This window comes from Camelina sativa, chromosome 12, assembly GCF_000633955.1.
Source record: "Camelina sativa cultivar DH55 chromosome 12, Cs, whole genome shotgun sequence".
NCBI lineage: Eukaryota > Viridiplantae > Streptophyta > Magnoliopsida > Brassicales > Brassicaceae > Camelina > Camelina sativa.
The window spans coordinates 13,057,168-13,076,774 of record NC_025696.1 but is presented as its reverse complement, the minus strand read 5'-3'; the positions used below and the strand labels follow the sequence as shown (position 1 = coordinate 13,076,774).

Genomic DNA, 19,607 nt, shown 5'->3' with positions numbered 1-19,607 from the left:
GTTCATACCTATTCAAATGTTCAAACGTTTATTGTTTTCATATATATCAAATGACATATCAAATGTTTATATTTTTATGTCATAACATTCGTATCATAGTTCATATATATTAGCTCTATTATATTGATAACTTTTGTTTCATTTGCTATATTTATATTTATATATATATATTATATTTTATAATTTTTACTTAAAAATGAAATATTAATATTATTCAAATCAGTTCAGTACGTAGTTTAATTCAGTTCAAGAAACATATATATGATCCTTTCAAACGCTCTCTGTCTCTCGCTTCCCTCTCATATTCTTCCTCCTTCAAGAATCCCAAGATCGGAAAACTTCTTCGTGTAGATCATTATTCGAAGTAATCTTCTCTCATCTGTTGCATAGTTCATCGGAGCAAGCTTCTTCCTACTTCATCGGATCGGTTAGTCAGCTTCGACTGTGAATGGCAGAAGCACATATAACATAAGATTGATAATAGCTTTCGAATTATCTCTTCTATCCCCATGCTATTGATCAATTCGCTCGTTCTTGAACAATCCCACAATTTAGCATGCGGAGATCACAAGAGCAAAGCGTCTTCTTCGTTTACTCTCATTCGTCTTCTTCATTCACCTCCCTCACAAGAAGAAGAACAGAGGCGGATAGGACTTTGTGATTTTGCTTTTAGTGGAGGTGTTAATCAGTTCAATTGGACTTACCTCCAAAGAAAGAGCAGCAGAGTTAAGCAGTGTAGTTTGCGCGGAGTAACTGCCTCTTAACTATTCAGTTTACATTTTTTATTTTGGTCTAAAAAAATCATTTGGATCTTATGCGGGGGTCAGTCAGTTAGCCTTTTTAGACTAAGTACTTGTTTCTATGAATATTCAGTATTAACTTAACTCTAATAGGGTAATGTGAAAAGTGAAAACTAATGCATTTGTGTCGTTATGTACGTAGAATGTACCTTAACACTCATTCGTTTTTTTTTTTGTTTTTTTCTTAAAAGAATTTTACTTACATAGGATAACACACAATAATAACTTGAGCAGCAAAATTAGGGGAGGCAATGAATTCAATTCAGATATTCTTTTTGTTTTCCAGTGGTAATTTTTGGATACCGTTTTAACACAAAATGGATTGGTCAGGTAACAACACTGTGATTGTGGCTTATCACTAGGCTATTTGACACGCATCGAATTTTGTATAATGGTTAATGAGTGTTAAAAACAAAATAAGATCCATCTCTAATTTTTTTTTTTTAAAAATACTCATATATATCTAGTAAACCAATGAATTTAAAAAGATGCGGTACAAGTCACATGTCAACGACTTGATCATAGTTCCTTGAACATTGGCGAGAACTGAGATTTGAGATTTCTGGTCAACATGCCTTACAAATTAGCTAAAATTCAAATTACAGCCTAGTCAATCATTCTTAATTGTTTACATCTATATATAAAATGTTCTAGTTTTTCAGAATCGAATTACAAAAAATGAATTACTGGTCGTTCAAGATAAAACTATGAACACTTACATAATTTTCGTAAAGCAAACCTATTTTACCAATAATCATAAATCCTTATGCATCATCATCTATTCTCCAAATGCAAATTTTTCACATATGCAACTATCCTAAATACATCTCTAAAAAAGTTGGCTGAAAATATTTAAAAATGCAAATAGTTGATTTTTTTTTTTTAATTCAACTAGTATAAAAAGTAATAAAGAAGATTTTAACATGAGAAACGAGATTACTAACGTGTACAGTGTTCTTCCCAAACTAAAATCGTTGCACATATTCAAGCAAATCAATAGCCCAAGCGGGTACATAAATTTGTTTAATAATAAGAAAATTTTAATTACCATAGACTTGGTAAAATGTGAGCCTAAATAGCGTGTCATTATATATTAATTTGATATCATAATCATGAGAAAATTAGTTCGTTTATAAAATAGTACTGTATATAGATAATAAGATGCATTGACTAGTAAACGAACCGAAGAGACAGGAAATCATCAAAGTCAAGTCTTCCTAGCTAGTAGCTATAGGATCATGCTTGATGTTATCACCATTTGTCGAGCTTCCTATAAAATTGTTTTCTTTTATCACTCTCTATCTCCATCCACCTAAAATATTAATATTTTTCGTAGTTTCTAGCTCGAACATTGGTGAGAACTGAGTATTGTGGTTTATGGTCAATACGTTTGACCAACTCACTATTGACTCTTCAAGACATCTTCTATTGGATGTATTTGTAGTTTTTGTCATTGACATTTTTTGTTTTGTAATATATACTGTGAAGCTAGTCCGATCCGCACCATAGATTTCGCTATCTATACCAAATAGTCATGAAATCATATGAGTATTCATGATTTTTGCTACCTGCAAAGAAATAAAAGGATATCCTTATGTAATAGAAGTTATGATAAGTGTTGTAGTTTTTTTTCCTAGGTGTTAAAGTAATTCAAATCAAAATTATTTGAATATTCTATGTAGAATTGCTGATTTGGGTATTATACTGTATTGTACATAATATACAGTTTATAAATGTTTGTGTTTTTTTTTTTTGGGAACGAGAGGAAGCTTCATCAAATAAACCCACCGCCTAATTGACGGACAAGTGACAGCTCATTAACGGTAACTAAATCTACTTTAGGGTTCTATAAAAATGACAAAACATATACTTATGCGTGATTTTTCTTATAATAAAGTAGCATAATTGACGGGAGAAGTACTGTATCACGTTGGAATGATATACACAACAATAAAATCGTTATTTTATAATTGAGTTTATATTATATAATCTTAAATTTGTAACGACGTAAGCAGCTTCTCTCGTCATTGCTGATCACACCATATCAACAACAATCGTTAGAAACTACTTTTCTAAACTGAGAGTTTGCTGCAGTATGTATTTTCTTGAGTCTGAAGCAAAGATTAATGCAGTCTCTCGTGTTTGAAAAAAAAAAGAAAAAAACACCAAAAAATGGTTCCATTCTAAACTTTCTACATTATCATTTAAAAAGCTCGCTCTTTGAAAAGAAGTATGAATTACTGGTCTACCAAGAAAAATAAGATATTACATAGTTGTGACTAAATTAGAAATTAAAGAATTTTTAATAAAAAATTATTACATAGAGATAGTTTTCTTTTTCAGCAAGTACATAATGACGATAAAATTTTCAAAGTTACCATATAGACATAGACTTGGTAAAATGTTAAATGTCATTCATCATACAAACTGTATCATATAATCATGAGAATACATTATTAGGTTATAAAACAATAAGTATATAAAAGATGCATTGACCAGTAAACGATCAAGAGAACCGAAGAGACAAGGAAATCATCAAAGTCAAGTCTTCCAAGCTATAAAATCATGCTTGATCACCATTTGTCGCTTTCTGTTAAATTATTTTCATTATGACATTATCACTCCCTCTCTATCCACCTAAAATACTAGTCATATTTTTTGTACATATATGAATAAAGTATTGAAATTAACCTTACATACAACTTAACGCTCTTATGAATAGCTATTTTCTATACCAAAAGTTAGTTAAATTAAGAAAACATTATGCTAATACTTATATTCAAATACTACTTTATACAAATACTTCTTCAACACTCAAAATGATTTACACACTGCCCAATTAATTCGATTAATATACAAAACATATTAAAATCTTGATGGTACAAGTCAACGTCAACGACCATCAAGAGTTACGTCTCCTCCCCGCATATAAAGTAAACCTTAATCCTATCTCCTATGCAATGTATACACGATACACAAAAGAAAACCAAAAAAAAATATTTGACGATAAAAGAAACAAGTTCGATGAACAACAACTCTAGAGAAGACCATTGGTTACAACACTATGAACAACACCAAATTCAAGAGATGTCTCCGTGCTTCAACGCCACTCACAATATGGCGTCATCATCGGGATCTTTCCTTGGAGACAGTGCAGCGGCACAAGAAGCTGCGGGAAGGAGATCTAGGGCTTCAAGGAGAGCCATACCAACGACCCTACTAAATGCAAACCCTAGCAATTTCCGAGCCTTGGTTCAGAAATTTACCGGACGTTCTGCGGGAGGTGAATCCAACCGCAGAAACGGTCCAGTGACTCTGGATTTCCGATCTCCAACTACAATTTCTAGAGAAACTATCTTTCCGGTCGCCCACGATCGGAGTAATTTCGATCATGATCACGTGCTTAACCAACACGTAAGTAACGAGCAGCATCACGTGACTTGGTCAGGTACAGAATCAGCGATGTCGTACCAGTTAGGAGAGGAAACTAATTCGGCGGTTCATGGAAGCGGGTACGATGATCAAGATCAAGATCATGATCTTCTGAGGGAATATTCCGGGAATAGTAGTTATGATGATAGTTTGGATCACATAGATTATTATCATGATTTTCACCGTGAGACGGCAACGTTGGAGGAGTTCATGATGAGAGATCTTGATTTATAATATAGCTTGCTTTTTTTAGTCATTAGTTATTATGAATATGATGATAATCATGATGTTATACTTAATTAGGGGAAGAATATGTGTTTTTGGAAATATTGCTTTACAATTCCAGTGAGCATTTTCTAATAATATTTGTTGAATAAATAATTTATGTTCCAACAGATTATGTAAATTTTGTATGAATCACTTGACTCAATTAAATGGTTGAAAACTTAAAATATTATTTTGGTATGATGATTGACCTAAAGATTTAAAGGTTTCTAGGCCTGGGTCGGCGTTTAATTACCATACTACACAGTGCGTTGTGTGACGTTTCTGCGTAGTGTAGATCTATATCTGTTTTCAGATAAATCAGTGATTATTTCCAATTCGTAACAAACAAAAAAAATATTGTTTCAATAAAGTAGATCAGTAATAGATATTTCTTATAATCGTAAAATAATTTAACAGATCAACTTAATTTTATATATGTAAAACAGTTTTTGGACTTTTGTCACCAATATGTCAGTAAATCTCTCTTTTAATACCTTTATCCACCTTTTGAATCTTCCCAATGTACATAACATAAGTACAAAGAAATTAAAATATGTTTTCGTATGTGCTTACGTTCCCACGTATGTAAAATAACGTTTCAAAGACTTTGACGTGTCTCAGTAAAATGTATCATAATTAAAACGATCATCAAATGAAACTTCCTGGTTTATAGTAATGTTACCAAACTGTGTATTCATTTAGGTTTAATTTAGTAATATGGATATGTGTGAACCCTATAAAATATAAATATAAATATCAAAATTAAACATGGTACAGTGTGACTAACAGAGTTGAATTAAGTGAAGCTGTAAGATGATGTCGGAGACTTAGTCATATACTACGCGTAAAATTATATATATTTTATACTGGTGAGGAGTTTACAAAACATTAAGAGTGTTTTATGCTGTAATTTCCTCAGTGAAGCCGACAAAGAGAATGAATAAAAGAAACGGCCAAAAGCATTGTCAATTGAACCATTTCTGCAGTCAAAACTTTACTCGTGTTTCATGGTCAAAGTTTATGACCAGTCCCTATAAATATATGTATACATCACAAAGTCAACTTTGCATCAAATATTGTTAAATTCTGTTCACATCTCACTCATATGCTTTGAATCCGTCGTTCATAACCTGATTTAAACTTTTTATTTGAGTTTTCATACGTGTAATGACCCATATATGGTACATTCGTTCATGTGTATTATAAATTCGACTTTATATTTTTTTAACTAAATAAACTGTTATCATATTTGTTACAGCAACCACTTAACGATTTTGGTAATCATCAAACAAGTAAGAAATTGTATATCATATCGTCGTCGGATCTCCCGTTAAGAAAATGAGAATAGTTAGACTTGGAAAAACCTCTAATTTTTCGATTCAATTCATTAATTATCAGGTTGACCTGATCAACACGTTGACGCGTAGATTTTTCTTTACATTTTAAGCTAATGTCCTACGGATTTTGAATATAAATATATCAAGTAAATCAATCCATTATATAATGAGAATATTATACATTTGTATTATGTAATGTGAAATAACCAAAAGCGCGTCGTCCAAAAATTTGTTCGAAAGGATAGAGTAAAGTAATTGATTAGTCTTGTAGATAAGTTTTAATGAACAAGGATCAAATTCCGTTATCTGCAAAAAATAGTGGTTAGCGTTTTTATACAAAAATATTTGATAAACGTTTTAAATAACAAAACTATTTAGTTTAAACATATATAATTTCAGTATACATATATCTACTCTAGTAGTTATTGAAGAAAAAAAACTCATGCAAACCGTGTGATAGCAATTGTTAAAATTAAGAAATGATAAAGCGACCCTTGAGCATTAAAGTAAGGACAATTAACTTCCAAGAGAAGCAAAACAACGACCAAGTCAATAAAAATCCTAGCTAAATTTTAATTGTATCATCACCTAATTATAACAAAACAAAAACGTTATTGTATTTTTATGAATTTTGATAAATGCGGCTATAGCGTGAAAGGTGAGACGTTTGTCGTCTTTACATGTCAATTTACGAAATGATGACCGAAACCAAATCAATCTACGTGTTCTTATGTGCATAGAGTTTAGCTGTTTAGCTTTTTGTTTTGTTTTTCACGATACGCGATACTAGTTCTAAGTTTATACGCACCCATCACTCTAACAAACAATTAATTTATGTTTAGCCAATGTCTCATTTGGCATGCCTTCATCATGCGTTGACTTGTTAGGTTGTACTTGTACACAGTTGTAGGATGTTTAATTTTGTGCTTAGCTAGCATAGCTTCGGTTATTGTAGTAAGGGATTCTCATATGTAGTTTTCTAGCCAAAGACTAAACAATCTCCTGATCTTAAGCTATATCTATATATCCACACACACACACACACACAAGAAAAAGAAAAAAGAAAAAAATCCTGTGGACAATGTGTAGAACTAATTAAGAGATATCTCTAAAACTAGTAGGATGCATATATGTCTTCGTCGCTGTCAAAAAACTCTCTTCTTGAATGGAAAGATTCTCTCTGGATCACCACAAGGATGGATTGATAGATCACCAACATGTTCTGATGTTTCTCTCGAATCATTCTCCGACCAAAGTCTAGCAATGCTGGACAAATCACCTTCATGCTCCAAAACATGTTCGATCTTGCATGTGAAAGAGCAGAACTTGGAATTAACCCCACCGACATGTTTGGTGCAACCTTCTGTAGATCTTACACAATCTCGCCATGGCCTCAACGCTATCATCTCCTTCCCTCCAACGTAACCATTATTCTGTAAAAAAAAAAAAAAAAGTCAATCATGTGATTAAATAAATTACCTATGGAGAAACTGATAGATGGGAATTTTTTTTGTTACTTGAATTTGGGAACAATCAAAGAGATCAGAGATTTGGTCCAATTCAATGGCGTTAAGATCAAACATGGTGAGCACCTGCATTAATTCAAAGATGCAAATAATTTTATGATAACTATGAAGATATATGGCGTATAGTCTATAGATTTAGACCTTGATTGGAACAACTGTTAGTGAAGCATTAGTATTATGCAGCATGAGCAGTATGCTGCATAAGCTGTATGCTATTATTTATTAACAATGATATGTGATTGGTACAACTGTTAGCATTTAGACATAAAATTACAAAATTAGCCATTTTAAATATACAAATATAGTAAACTCTAGGTAATTAAGGAGGGTAAAATTGTATTTTAATAACTTTAAAACCATTATGCCTGGGAAATGCTTCATTTAGGAGCATTGAGCTGTAGAGCATTTAAAAGCCTTTTATGCTCTCTTTATGCTTTCTAAACAAAACGTGATTGACTTTCTAAAATCTATATGCTCACTTATATACATTACCAATCAAGGCCTTAAATTAGAACATACTCGAACATGAGGTTGAATATGGTACGGATTTATGCCCTCGAGGCACACCACATCACAGGACTCGAACCTAAAGATGTTTTTTCGGAAACCACAACAATGCTTTTCGCAGTTTCCATCTAAGTTTCCCTCTGTTAATACTTGAAACCATCTCGGTTTACTCATGATACCTAAATCTATTAAGAGAATTAGCTATACTATGTGATTGTTGTTGCGTAATGATGAGGAATCTATTGGAAAAAAAATGAGCGACGATACCTATTTTTCTTAACTAGGGAAGATGGCTACTAACTTGTTGAGTTGATTTAGCCAAAATCCTTAAATATATGACTCTATCAATTGGGCAACATGCTTTGACTCTCCCACAGATGCAAGAATGATCCCGTAGCAGATATATATATATATATGTAAAGAAAACAAAGAATATTAAAAAAAAGTCCTATTATCGAGGCCCATATAAGGCCCAATTGAATCCGTGAATTAAACTGAATAATTAAGATATCAGTTACCTTCCGCGCCAACTAAAACGACAGTAATCATCAAATCACTGTCTGAAATCTTTTTCCCCCTTTTGTTTCCTTAAACCCTTTGAAGAAACAAAATTAGGGTTTCTCTTGTTCGTCGCAAATTAGGGATTTTTATTTTTGTCATCGTTCTCATGAAAAGATGAATTCGATTTACAAATCTTTGACGAGAATCGAATGTTCGCCATTTTTTCATCCCAGACCTTCGGAAACCCTTACCGGCAAACGGATAACCTCTCCGCCGCAAATCCGTTTCTACACTGCAGCGGCCGTCGGCGGGAATAACGGAAGCGGCGGGAAGAGACAAAGAGCGAAAGCACCGGAGATTGTTGCGCCAGTTACGGCGACGACGGAGAATGGATTGGGTCGGCCAAATGAGATAGCTTACGAGACTGAAGTGGCGAATTGGGTTAATCTGGTTGGGTTTGTTGATCAACCTGTTCAGTTCGAAGCTTCTTCTGATGGTAAATTCTGGGCTGGTACTGTTATTTCCCAGAGGTCTGCTTCAGACTCATCTGCTTTCTGGTACTTTCTCCACTCTATTATTATACTCAAAGATGAGTTTTATTATTGTTTTATAACTTTGTTTGTTTGTGATTTAAAAAAGGGTTTTGATTTGTTTGTCAGGATTCCGATTATATTTGAAGGTGATTTAGCGAAAACCGCAGCTCAGTTTATTAAAAAAGACGATCAGATTCATGTTTCTGGGAAGCTGTTTATAGATACTCCTCCTCCAAATATGACTTATGCGCAAGCCAATGTTCAGGTGAGGCTTAACTGAGAAGCTTTATAACTTGTGGGAAAAGAGTTCTATGTTGATTTGATTATCTTTTTGATGATATGGTTTTGTTTCCTCATTGAGTCTGTGTGAAGAGTTTTCATAGTATCGTTGTAACTTTAAGGTGGTTGCTTACACAGGTGTTGGTCCAGAATCTTAACTTTTTACAGCCTACTTCTCCGTCTATGGTTATTTCATCATCTGAGAAGGTTGAAACTGGCATCAAGAAGCAGCCTGGTATGTCTCATGTAACGTTTCCAATTGACTGTTTTTCAATGTTGTGGGACAGAACTCTGTTTTCTGAACCTGTGATATGTGGCTATGTTAGATCTAAGCAAATCTCTTAGGCAGCAGCTAGTAAAATTTCCTTTTCTAATGGGTTTTGTCGAAAAAAGCATTTTCTTGTGAACTCTCTCTTGGCATACAATTGCTCTTACCTCTCAGTGCTAATGGTTTGGTAAATTTTGACTTTCTAGCTAGAGCTAAGAAGGATGTAGTCATGGATGAAGCTTTAGATTCTTGGAATCATCTCATTGAAAATCCTAAAGAATGGTGGGATCACCGGGAAAATAAAGTCAATGGATTGGTAAATGCCCAATGTGCTTAACTATTCATCATTATCTCACTCACATTCTTTTGATATGGTGTCTGCTAAATCTCTCTACTCGTTCTGACTTCTCGGTTGTTGTTTTTGCATATAGGTAAAACCAAGGCATCCTGATTTCAAGAGCAAGGACAGTAGTCTCTCACTGTGGCTCAACAAGGCTCCTAACTGGGTTTTGCCGAAACTTGAAGGACTTGATTTTGATGTTCTTGTCCCCAAAGCCAGAGTAGTGAAACAACTTAAAGGTAAAGTTTCCAATCTTTTCCATGTTTGGATGAAACTACAGAAAGAATGTTGTGTACATTTATGTGGCATCTGTTCATGTTTATTTCAATTAACCGAAATCTGGTCTGAGATGGTGTAGGAGAAGAATCATGGAAGGACTTAGTTCAAAACCCGGATAAATGGTGGGACAATAGAATTGACAAGGTAAGTATATCGATGTCAGTTTCTCGTTTTTTAAATCAACCTTTTGAAGAAACTGACGATATATGTTTTCGTTTGGCTGTAGAGAAATGCAAAAGCCCCTGATTTCAAGCACAAGGAGACAGGTGAAGCACTGTGGCTAAACGAGTCCCCTACTTGGGTACTACCAAAACTACCACCACCGGTCAAGAAGAAACAAGAAAGTATTGTCTCGTAGCCTTAGAAACATTAATCTCCTTGTAAAGAGTTACAAAGTGTTTTTGTTTACAATATTCGTCTTTTCTCTATTCAATTTGCTGATTAGAGTTTGCGTTTGATCTTTAGTCAAAGCTTCTAGTGTATATGATAGCTAAAAAACTCTTATAAAATCAAGCAGATTAGATTCAGAAAGAACGTTTTGCAAGAGTGTTTCTAAATGACAGATGCAACCAACAACGTTCATCAAGCTCAACTTTGGAGAAAAGGGGCACACTAGTGTCTTACAAAGAAGAAGATGACTAAAAAATATTTACTATAAAGCTTAAATAAAAGGCCTTGGACACTCCTCTCCTTATTTCAGCTCAATTCACATGCATCATAACTCTCTGTCTAGTATCTTCTTCCCTGTGGAAACTGAAACACAGGACCATCTCAGAAACAATTATGTGGAAAAAGGAGTTCTTGAAAAATGCAAGATTCATTTGTGGTCAAGCACTTACTTGATCAGGGCCGGGCTGGCCTGCTGGATTATTGTTGTTCCAGTCTGGATTCCTCTGATCTGCCTGTGGAAATGTTTGATTCTGCTCTTGTCCAGGTCCAGAATATCCCTGACCAGGCTGACCATAACTGGTATTTCCAGCTCCAGAATATCCCTGACCATGACCAGGCTGACCATAACTGGTATTTCCAGCCCCCGGTGCAGGACCATAGTTTCCAGCTCCCGGTGGACTGTAATTCCTAGGTCCTCCTTGGTTGTAACCTCCTTGTGGCCCTTGGTTATAGTTCCCAGATCCGCCTTGACCATAACTGCCTTGTGGCCCTTGGTATGGAGGCACTGGAGATCCCTGGCTTTGATTATAACCTGCCTGATATGGAGGTGGTGGAGATCTCGGGCCTTGGTTGTAACCTGCCTGATATGGAGGTGGAGGCGCTTGAGTTCCCTGACCTTGTCCTGGAGGGCCATAGCTCTGTTGAGAACCATAGCTCCCTCCACCACCTTGCATTGGTGGTTGCTGACCATACTGTGGGTTTCTTTGGTAGTTTTGAGGACCTCCTCCTCCTGTTGAACGGTCAAACCTAGGACGGGGTCTCATTCTGGTATTCTGAACTGGTGGTGGCCTGTGTGTGATCACTCCATTCTCGTATTTGTCTCCTGAAAACATGAAACAGAAACATTACTTGTCTAAAGTTCCAGGAGTGTATAATAAAAAATGAGGGGAGTTTCAAAAACCCAAAAGCTCACCTCCATACTCTTTGTTCACGGGATCAATGTAGGAATCTGGCAATATGAAAACCACTCCGGGTAGATCTGTTTACATACCGTATAATATAGGACTAGTCAATCTCTGGTGAAAAAGATTACTTCAAAGGATCAGAACATATATTGTTAGAAAATTACATACCCTTGAACTTTTCTGATTCTTGTTCAGTCATGATTGCCTGAAAACCTTGGTAAGTTGTTGTGCTACAAGCATACATCCTCTGCTTGGCCTCTTCCACACTGACTCAACCACACCAAACAAAAAGAATCAATAAAATCGCCTAAACCAATACAAACAAAATTTGAAGCAAAGCTACATAACAGTGAATCTCCCCTGTTCACCCCTTAAAGAAACCACATTTAAGACGAAACAAGCAACAACTCACTGAAATTAAAAAACTTGATCTTTAGACAAATTAACCCAAAGCAACCAATCTAAGTAAGAAGCTTCACTTAATCTATACATATACTGACCTGATACCAAGTCCTTGAGCGCAAGTTTGTTCATAAGTAGAGACCATTTCCTCAGGAGACTTAGGATCATCCTTGGGGAAATCCATAGTGATAAGCCAGTGATTATAATCACAACCTTCGAACAACACAGTGTCTTCCGTTATCTCATCGCCTTCTTTGTAAAGCTTCAGCTGCCTCGTCGAATACAGTCTCGCCGGAGCTAGAGTGGCTACTTCAGTCGATCTCCCTAAAACAGATCTCTGTAACACAGAAGAAGACACAGAATGGAACTCGGACGATGGTGCAATGGATGCTGGGGAGAGAGAAACTGATCGGTTAACATAGGAAGTCGCCGTGAGTAAAGCTCGTCGGAGACGGTGAGATAACATAGCCATCGATGCCGGAGAGAGAGAAATGATGAAGAGTCTCAAAGTTTCTGGAAGCTTTAGCGAAAAATGAAATTAGGGTTTTTGTGTGAGGTTTTACAAATAGGTTAATAAATAGTAAATTATCTTTAAGGTCTTTATTTTTAAAATCTTTCCAATCGTTGCGTAGAGTTTCATATTTTATCAGATACACCCATGTGTGGGCCAAAAACAACTTAGGCCTTAGCTTTCTCGAAAACGCTGCCGTTTTGGGATGTGTAACAACGGTTTTAAATAATCTTCTTCTTCTTTCTCTCTCTCTCTCTCTTTATTTCTCCGGCGACTGAGAATAATGTGGTCGGCGACGTTATCTTTCCCTTCATTTGTGGCTTCTTCATCTTCTCTACCAAATTACAAGAACCGTAGGTTTCCGAGGATTAAAGCTTCGCTTTTTAATTACCCTCTCGCGAGCAAAATCATGGTCAGAAGTAAGTTGTGGACTTTTCTTTGTTTTTAGATTCGAATTCTTCTAGCTGAGATTACGATATGGTTTATATTATTGGTCCAGGAGAAAGTTTTTATTCTGGTTTTATTTGTGGAGGATTTAAGTTAGGATTGTGACTGTTACATTTGATAGCTCTTGTGCCGAAACTTAGCAATCATTAGTGAAATTGAAGTTGCTTAGGTGATTTCTCTATGTTTCTTCGCTTTGGAATTTTCAGATTTACCGTTTTCCACAAGTGAAGATTTTCTACAAAGGGAGTTTTCGGCTTTTGGAGAGATAGCTGAAGGTGTGTTTGCATTTGACTCTGTTTTTGTTGCTTCAAAAGGTTCAGGTTTATATGGCAATTGATATAGTTCACTCTTTTTTTATCTTTCAAAAACAGTTAAGCTTGTTAAAGATGAGTCAATGAAGAGATCAAAAGGTTATGCTTTTATTCAATTCAAGTCTCAGGATGATGCTTTTCTAGCCATTGAGACCATGGACCGTCGGGTAACTAAAAGCTTCTTTTCAACAAAAGCTTAAATGGATCACACGAGTTTAGAATGATCCTATTTTTTTGTTGCAGATGTACAATGGCAGGATGATTTATATAGACATTGCGAAACCAGGGAAACGTGATTTCCAAGGGTTGCCAAGGACTTCTGGTCCCCCTGAGAAGACTCAAGAACTAGAAGAAGCCACTAATGATGAGGTCGCTGATTGTTGGTATTAGTTGTTAGCATCTAGTTCACCAAACTGTAACTGAACTTGCATAAACCACTTTATATTATAGATATATATGATTGTTGAAAGAATTATAAGTTGAATCAAGCTCCCTCATTTACAACGAGAAAATGATCAATATGAAGAATGTAGTTTATTTTACTGGTATACAATAACTGACACAGTTCCAGTTACAGCTCTGTCGGTTTCTACAACTACCACATTGTTGGAAACATTGGTCACTGCATTTGCAGGAATCTGCCCGGACTGAGAGAAAAACGAATGCTGGTAGTGGTTTATTCGGTTTGGGAATACCAAAACAGGGGAAAAATCAGCAACCCATCTTGTCCCATTTGCAGAAACCGTGGCCTTTCCGGTTGTTGATTTCAGTGTCATCCCTTCAGCATTGTTTTGATCAATCACAACTTGATCAATATCATGAAACTCCCCTTCCAGCTTAACAATAGGGAAGTTGTTTTTCGCAGTACCGCTAAACATGTTGTTGACAATGTTTACCCCGGAGATCCTCTCGTGTACTGATCTCAAGACGATGTTTGCATCTCCTAAGAACAAAGCGTTTGTGACATGAACGTGAACAGGATCTTCAATGACTATACCTGTGTAATCGCATAAAGTACAGATTCGCAGTAAGATATTTAGAGCCTGAAGCAATTTTTGTTATTTCATCAAATGGCCTCAATAACTCTCATATAAGCTCTGCACTAGACCACTCCAATTCAGACGGAAACCACTTATAACTCGGCTCCACTTCAGCAAGATTACGCAGCACGTGTTTAAATTATTGACACCAAAGCCCAAAACATCAGAATCGAGAGCAATGATTTAGCAACAATAATCACCACTTTATCGCTTGGATGCCATAACAACACTCAAAACCGAGTAAGTAACCATAGTTTTCTTCAAAAGACCAACCGGGAAGAAGATCATCTACAAACTTCTTTATTTTCGGTTGTTTGACATGCGTCTTGATAATACCTTCAAAAATAGGTTTATACCATTTCTGTACCATTTTCTAAATCCATTTCGGTGACTGAAAAAATATTGAACCCGTGAAACCTTATGCTGCCTCTTTGACAACACTTCCAAAAAAAGCATTCTCTTCCTAGTTGCTAGACAAACTTTCAGACGAGTCTCCCTAAACAAGGCCTAGACTCAAGCACATTTCTGCACAGTGTATTAATACCATAACAAAGCTAACGAGATATTCATGAACTCCTCTAATAGTCTTCTACCGCTTCAAAGTAGTGAGGCTGCCCGTTTCTTCTTTGAAAGGCTGAGTTGACACATCCGATAAAGCTGGGAGCCGAGAAACACTACCTTTCCCTTTTCTCGCATTTGAACCGATCACTTCAATCATGTACCTCCACCCATCAATCGGTCTTCTTCTACTGAATATGTGTTGCTTTATAAAACTCGCTATCTGCATGCAAATCAATCAGAAATTTCAAGAACATGATGAAGAAATCTAGAAGAAAGTCACAACAAGATTTTGAATCGTTTCTCTTGGAAGTGATCAGACCAATTGGATATCATTTGTATGAAGAATTGGGGTGGTTGTACCTGAAATTTGCAAAAGGCAGTCCGACGATCAAATTCTTGGAGAAGTATGTCTTCTTCTCTTTGTGACATTTCCCAGAGATTTCCATCTTGTTCCTTTGCTGTTGATTCCCAACCATCAGGCTTGTTCTTCATTTCAGATCCACTCGAAACCTCCAATTTGTCAAAATCATGGTCTACCGAGTCGAAAATCCTGAGTGTTTTTTAACCATCAAAACGATCAAACTCACCAACAAGAAGTCAACCGATCGTCCAAACACCATCTAATATTATTAAACATAACAAAGCATCCCAAGATAATTGAAACACCCAGATTTATCCCTATACCAAAACCTCTCTAACGTTTCATATGAAACTCAAATGCACTAAATAAACATACTTGAGAGATTACAAATCTTATTCAGGTCTTAGCTAAAACATGAATCACAGATCTTCAAAACATAAGAATGCAAGTGTGAAAACATATCAATCAAAATCACAAAACCTGTTCAGGGATTCACCTAAAACGTCAAATCACAGAGCTAGCATGTACTTCACTTAAGTCATCCTCCGAGCAAACTCTCTATATGCTGAAATGATCTCAAACAAAAATCATAGAACCATTTCAAGGAAACGCTAAACCACAGCCCTAGCGAAGTGAAATTAACACAAGACTGATCAAACAAAACCCTAAATCGAAACTGAAATTGAAATTAGGGGAAAAAGCAGAATCATTACTCAGAGCAACTATCAAGAAGCCTATCAATATCATCAGCTCCACCACCAGATCCAGAATCACCCAATTTAGCTTCTTCCAATTTCTCAATCTCCTTAACCCACAAAGACGCATGAACTCGTTGCTTCTTCAACCTATAATCCTTCTTCATAGTCTCCAAACTGTAAAGCGATGATGACGATGATTCTCCTCCATCATCAATCTTCACTTCTCTCTTGTCCACTTTACCACTCTTCTTCCCTCTCCTCTCGTTCCAATGCTCATTCATATCCTCCACGAAGGCGTTCGCTTCCACATCGGTTTCTTCGATCTTCGCCGTCGAATCGAAGTTCACGTCTTTCTCCCATGGAGCTCGGCTCTTATCCGTGAGATCATCTGGTAACCAAGCTGATTCCCATGCGTCGTTCCATTTGTCTTCATCGATTCGAGGTTTCGTTGACATCAGATTGACGAGAATCGACGGGAGATTCGAACTTGAATGTGAAGAAATCAGATTTTTTGTTGTACTTCTTGCGATCTGTTGAGAACCATAGCTCCCTCCACCACCTTGCATTGGCGGTTGCTGACCATACTGTGGGTTTCTTTGGTAGTTTTGAGGACCTCCTCCTCCTGTTGAACGGTCAAACCTAGGACGGGGTCTCATTCTGGTATTCTGAACTGGTGGTGGCCTGTGTGTGATGACTCCATTCTCGTATTTGTCTCCTGAAAACATGAAACAGAAACATTATTTGTGTAAAGTTCCAGAAGTTAATAATCAAAAAAAAAAGAGACGAGTTTAATCCCAAGCGCTCACCTCCATACTCTTTGTTCACGGGATCAATGTAGGAATCTGGCAATATGAAGACCACTCCAGGTAGATCTGTTCACATACCGTATAACAAAGTAGGAGTAGTCAATATCTGGTGAAAAAAAAGTTACTTCAAAGGATCAGAACATATATTATTAGAAAACTACATAATAGTTGCCTGAAACCCGTGGTAAGTAGTTGTGCTACAAGCATACATCCTCTGCTTGGCCTCTTCCACACTGACTCAACCATAAACACCACTAAAATTCAATAAAAAAACGAATATAAAAAGATACACAAGTAAATCTACACAACAGTGAATCTCCCCTGTGACTCAATGAAATTAAAAACTTGATCTTTGGATAAATTAACCCTAAAGCAACCAATCTATCTAAGAAGCTTCACTTAATCTACGCATATACTGACCTGATACCAAGTCCTTGAGCGCAAGTTTGTTCATAGGTAGAGACCATTTCCTCAGGAGACTTAGGATCATCCTTGGGAAAGTCCATAGTGATAAGCCAGAGATTATAATCACACCCTTCGAACAACACGGTGTCTTCCGTTATCTCATCACCTTCTTTGTAAATCTTCAGCTGCCTCGTCGAATACAGTCTCGCCGGAGCTTGAGTAGCTACTTCAGTCGATCTCCCTAAAACAGATCTCTGTAGCACCGACGAAGACACAGAATGGAAATCGGACGCTGGTGCAATGGAAGCTGGGGAGAGAGAAATTGATTNACCACCTTGCATTGGCGGTTGCTGACCATACTGTGGGTTTCTTTGGTAGTTTTGAGGACCTCCTCCTCCTGTTGAACGGTCAAACCTAGGACGGGGTCTCATTCTGGTATTCTGAACTGGTGGTGGCCTGTGTGTGATGACTCCATTCTCGTATTTGTCTCCTGAAAACATGAAACAGAAACATTATTTGTGTAAAGTTCCAGAAGTTAATAATCAAAAAAAAAAGAGACGAGTTTAATCCCAAGCGCTCACCTCCATACTCTTTGTTCACGGGATCAATGTAGGAATCTGGCAATATGAAGACCACTCCAGGTAGATCTGTTCACATACCGTATAACAAAGTAGGAGTAGTCAATATCTGGTGAAAAAAAAGTTACTTCAAAGGATCAGAACATATATTATTAGAAAACTACATAATAGTTGCCTGAAACCCGTGGTAAGTAGTTGTGCTACAAGCATACATCCTCTGCTTGGCCTCTTCCACACTGACTCAACCATAAACACCACTAAAATTCAATAAAAAAACGAATATAAAAAGATACACAAGTAAATCTACACAACAGTGAATCTCCCCTGTGACTCAATGAAATTAAAAACTTGATCTTTGGATAAATTAACCCTAAAGCAACCAATCTATCTAAGAAGCTTCACTTAATCTACGCATATACTGACCTGATACCAAGTCCTTGAGCGCAAGTTTGTTCATAGGTAGAGACCATTTCCTCAGGAGACTTAGGATCATCCTTGGGAAAGTCCATAGTGATAAGCCAGAGATTATAATCACACCCTTCGAACAACACGGTGTCTTCCGTTATCTCATCACCTTCTTTGTAAATCTTCAGCTGCCTCGTCGAATACAGTCTCGCCGGAGCTTGAGTAGCTACTTCAGTCGATCTCCCTAAAACAGATCTCTGTAGCACCGACGAAGACACAGAATGGAAATCGGACGCTGGTGCAATGGAAGCTGGGGAGAGAGAAATTGATTGGTTAACATAGGAAGTCGCCGTGAGTAAAGCTCGTCGGAGACGGTGAGATAACATAGCCATCGATGTCGGAGTGAGAAATGATGAAGCGTCTCAAAGTTTCTGGAAGCTTTTGAGAAAAAATAAATTACCTTTTAAGTCCTTTCTTTCTAAAAATATTTTCAAATCGTTGAACAGAGTTTCAGATTTGATCAAATACACCCATGTGTATTCATTGGGGCTTTTACTAAAACGCTGTCGGTTTTTGAAGTCTTTAACGACGGTTTTAAAATATCATCTTCTTCTTTCTCTCTCTCTCTTTCTCCGGCGACTGTGAATAATGTGGTCGGCGACGTTATCATTCCCTTCCTTTGTGGCTTCTTCATCTGCTCTACCAAATTACAAGAACCGTAGGTTTCCGAAGATTAAAGCTTCGCTTTTTAATTACCCTCTCGCGAGCAAAATCATGGTCAGAAGTAAGTTTTGGACTTCTCTTTGTTTTTTAGATTCGAATTCTTCTAGTTGAGATTATGGTTTATGCTATTGTTCCAGGATAAAGTTTCGACTCTGGTTTTTATTGAGAATGAAGGATTTAAGTTAGGATTGTGATGGAACTTAGCAATCATTAGTGAAATTGAAGTTGCTTGTAACTTCAATTCGGTGATTTCTCTATGTTTCTGATGTTTCTGAGCATTGAACTGCAGATTTACCGTTTTCTACAAGTGAAGATTTTCTACAAAGGGAGTTTTCGGCTTTTGGAGAGATAGCTGAAGGTGTGTTTATACTTGATGTGTTTGCATTTGACTCTGTTTTCGTCGCTTCAAAAGGCTCAGGTTTATGGCAATTGATATAGTTCACTTTTTTTATCTTTCAAAAACAGTTAAGCTTGTCAAAGATGAGTCAATGAAGAGATCAAAAGGTTATGCTTTTATTCAATTCAAGTCTCAGGATGATGCTTTTCTAGCCATTGAGACCATGGACCGTCGGGTAACAAAAAGCTTCTTTTCAACAAAAGCTTAAATGAATCACACGAGTTTAGAATGATCCTATTTTTTTGTTGCAGATGTACAATGGCAGGATGATTTATATAGACATTGCGAAACCAGGGAAACGTGATTTCCAAGGGTTGCC

General features: G+C 36.5%; 7 protein-coding genes across 18 annotated transcripts in view; 4 read left to right on the top strand and 3 right to left on the bottom strand.

Moving 5' to 3' along the window:
* Positions 3,720-4,627, top strand: LOC104731539. The gene has a single exon (XM_010450962.2). It carries the CDS (start codon positions 3,756-3,758, stop codon positions 4,464-4,466), a length of 711 nt encoding a protein of 236 aa, XP_010449264.1. The 5' UTR covers positions 3,720-3,755; the 3' UTR covers positions 4,467-4,627.
* On the bottom strand, positions 6,840-8,230 carry LOC104731538. The gene is made up of 3 exons (XM_010450959.1): positions 7,882-8,230; positions 7,354-7,428; positions 6,840-7,269 (listed from the first exon to the last, which is right to left on the bottom strand). Exons 1-3 carry the CDS (start codon positions 8,041-8,043, stop codon positions 6,982-6,984), a joined length of 525 nt encoding a protein of 174 aa, XP_010449261.1. The 5' UTR covers positions 8,044-8,230; the 3' UTR covers positions 6,840-6,981.
* Positions 8,412-10,531, top strand: LOC104731537 (protein OSB2, chloroplastic-like). Its single transcript, XM_010450958.2, has 7 exons — positions 8,412-8,927; positions 9,030-9,168; positions 9,321-9,417; positions 9,657-9,766; positions 9,882-10,029; positions 10,149-10,213; positions 10,296-10,531. Exons 1-7 carry the CDS (start codon positions 8,545-8,547, stop codon positions 10,425-10,427), a joined length of 1,074 nt encoding a protein of 357 aa, XP_010449260.1. The 5' UTR covers positions 8,412-8,544; the 3' UTR covers positions 10,428-10,531.
* On the bottom strand, positions 10,574-12,587 carry LOC104731528 (multiple organellar RNA editing factor 1, mitochondrial). Of its 2 annotated transcripts, none has more exons than XM_010450936.2 (5): positions 12,144-12,587; positions 11,812-11,909; positions 11,652-11,717; positions 10,909-11,561; positions 10,574-10,822 (listed from the first exon to the last, which is right to left on the bottom strand). In XM_010450936.2, the coding sequence occupies exons 1-5, from the start codon at positions 12,515-12,517 to the stop codon at positions 10,799-10,801; spliced, it is 1,215 nt and encodes a 404-aa protein (XP_010449238.1). In that variant the 5' UTR covers positions 12,518-12,587; the 3' UTR covers positions 10,574-10,798. The 2 variants fall into 2 exon arrangements, with proteins under 2 accessions (XP_010449238.1, XP_010449239.1); XM_010450937.2 differs by having other exon boundaries at positions 10,574-10,813.
* On the top strand, positions 12,798-13,846 carry LOC104731529 (glycine-rich RNA-binding protein 4, mitochondrial). The gene is made up of 4 exons (XM_010450938.2): positions 12,798-12,975; positions 13,210-13,278; positions 13,375-13,481; positions 13,558-13,846. The coding sequence occupies exons 1-4, from the start codon at positions 12,840-12,842 to the stop codon at positions 13,702-13,704; spliced, it is 459 nt and encodes a 152-aa protein (XP_010449240.1). The 5' UTR covers positions 12,798-12,839; the 3' UTR covers positions 13,705-13,846.
* The window catches only part of LOC104731530, a 5,680-nt gene continuing 760 nt past the window's right edge, over positions 14,688-19,607 (bottom strand). For 3 of the 11 annotated variants that reach the window (XM_010450941.2, XM_010450948.2, XM_010450944.2), the window contains 4 exons: positions 17,520-17,675; positions 15,990-16,533; positions 15,276-15,465; positions 14,688-15,135 (listed from right to left, as the gene is read on the bottom strand). In XM_010450941.2, the coding sequence (XP_010449243.1) occupies positions 14,944-15,135; positions 15,276-15,465; positions 15,990-16,533; positions 17,520-17,675 (1,082 nt within the window). In that variant the 3' untranslated portion in view covers positions 14,688-14,943. Of the gene's footprint in view, positions 15,136-15,275; positions 15,466-15,989; positions 16,690-16,780; positions 16,847-16,941; positions 17,035-17,200; positions 17,466-17,519; positions 17,676-17,766; positions 17,833-17,927; positions 18,021-18,186; positions 18,616-19,607 lie in introns of those variants that run through there. The other 8 variants (XM_010450940.2, XM_010450943.2, XM_010450950.2 and 5 more) reach the window with 8 other exon arrangements.
* The window catches only part of LOC104731532 (cold-inducible RNA-binding protein), a 1,040-nt gene continuing 180 nt past the window's right edge, over positions 18,748-19,607 (top strand). Inside the window, exons 1-4 of the mRNA XM_010450952.2 lie at positions 18,748-18,952; positions 19,181-19,249; positions 19,357-19,463; positions 19,540-19,604. Of these exons, the coding sequence (XP_010449254.2) occupies positions 18,817-18,952; positions 19,181-19,249; positions 19,357-19,463; positions 19,540-19,604 (377 nt within the window). The 5' untranslated portion in view covers positions 18,748-18,816. The remainder of the gene's footprint in view (positions 18,953-19,180; positions 19,250-19,356; positions 19,464-19,539; positions 19,605-19,607) is intronic.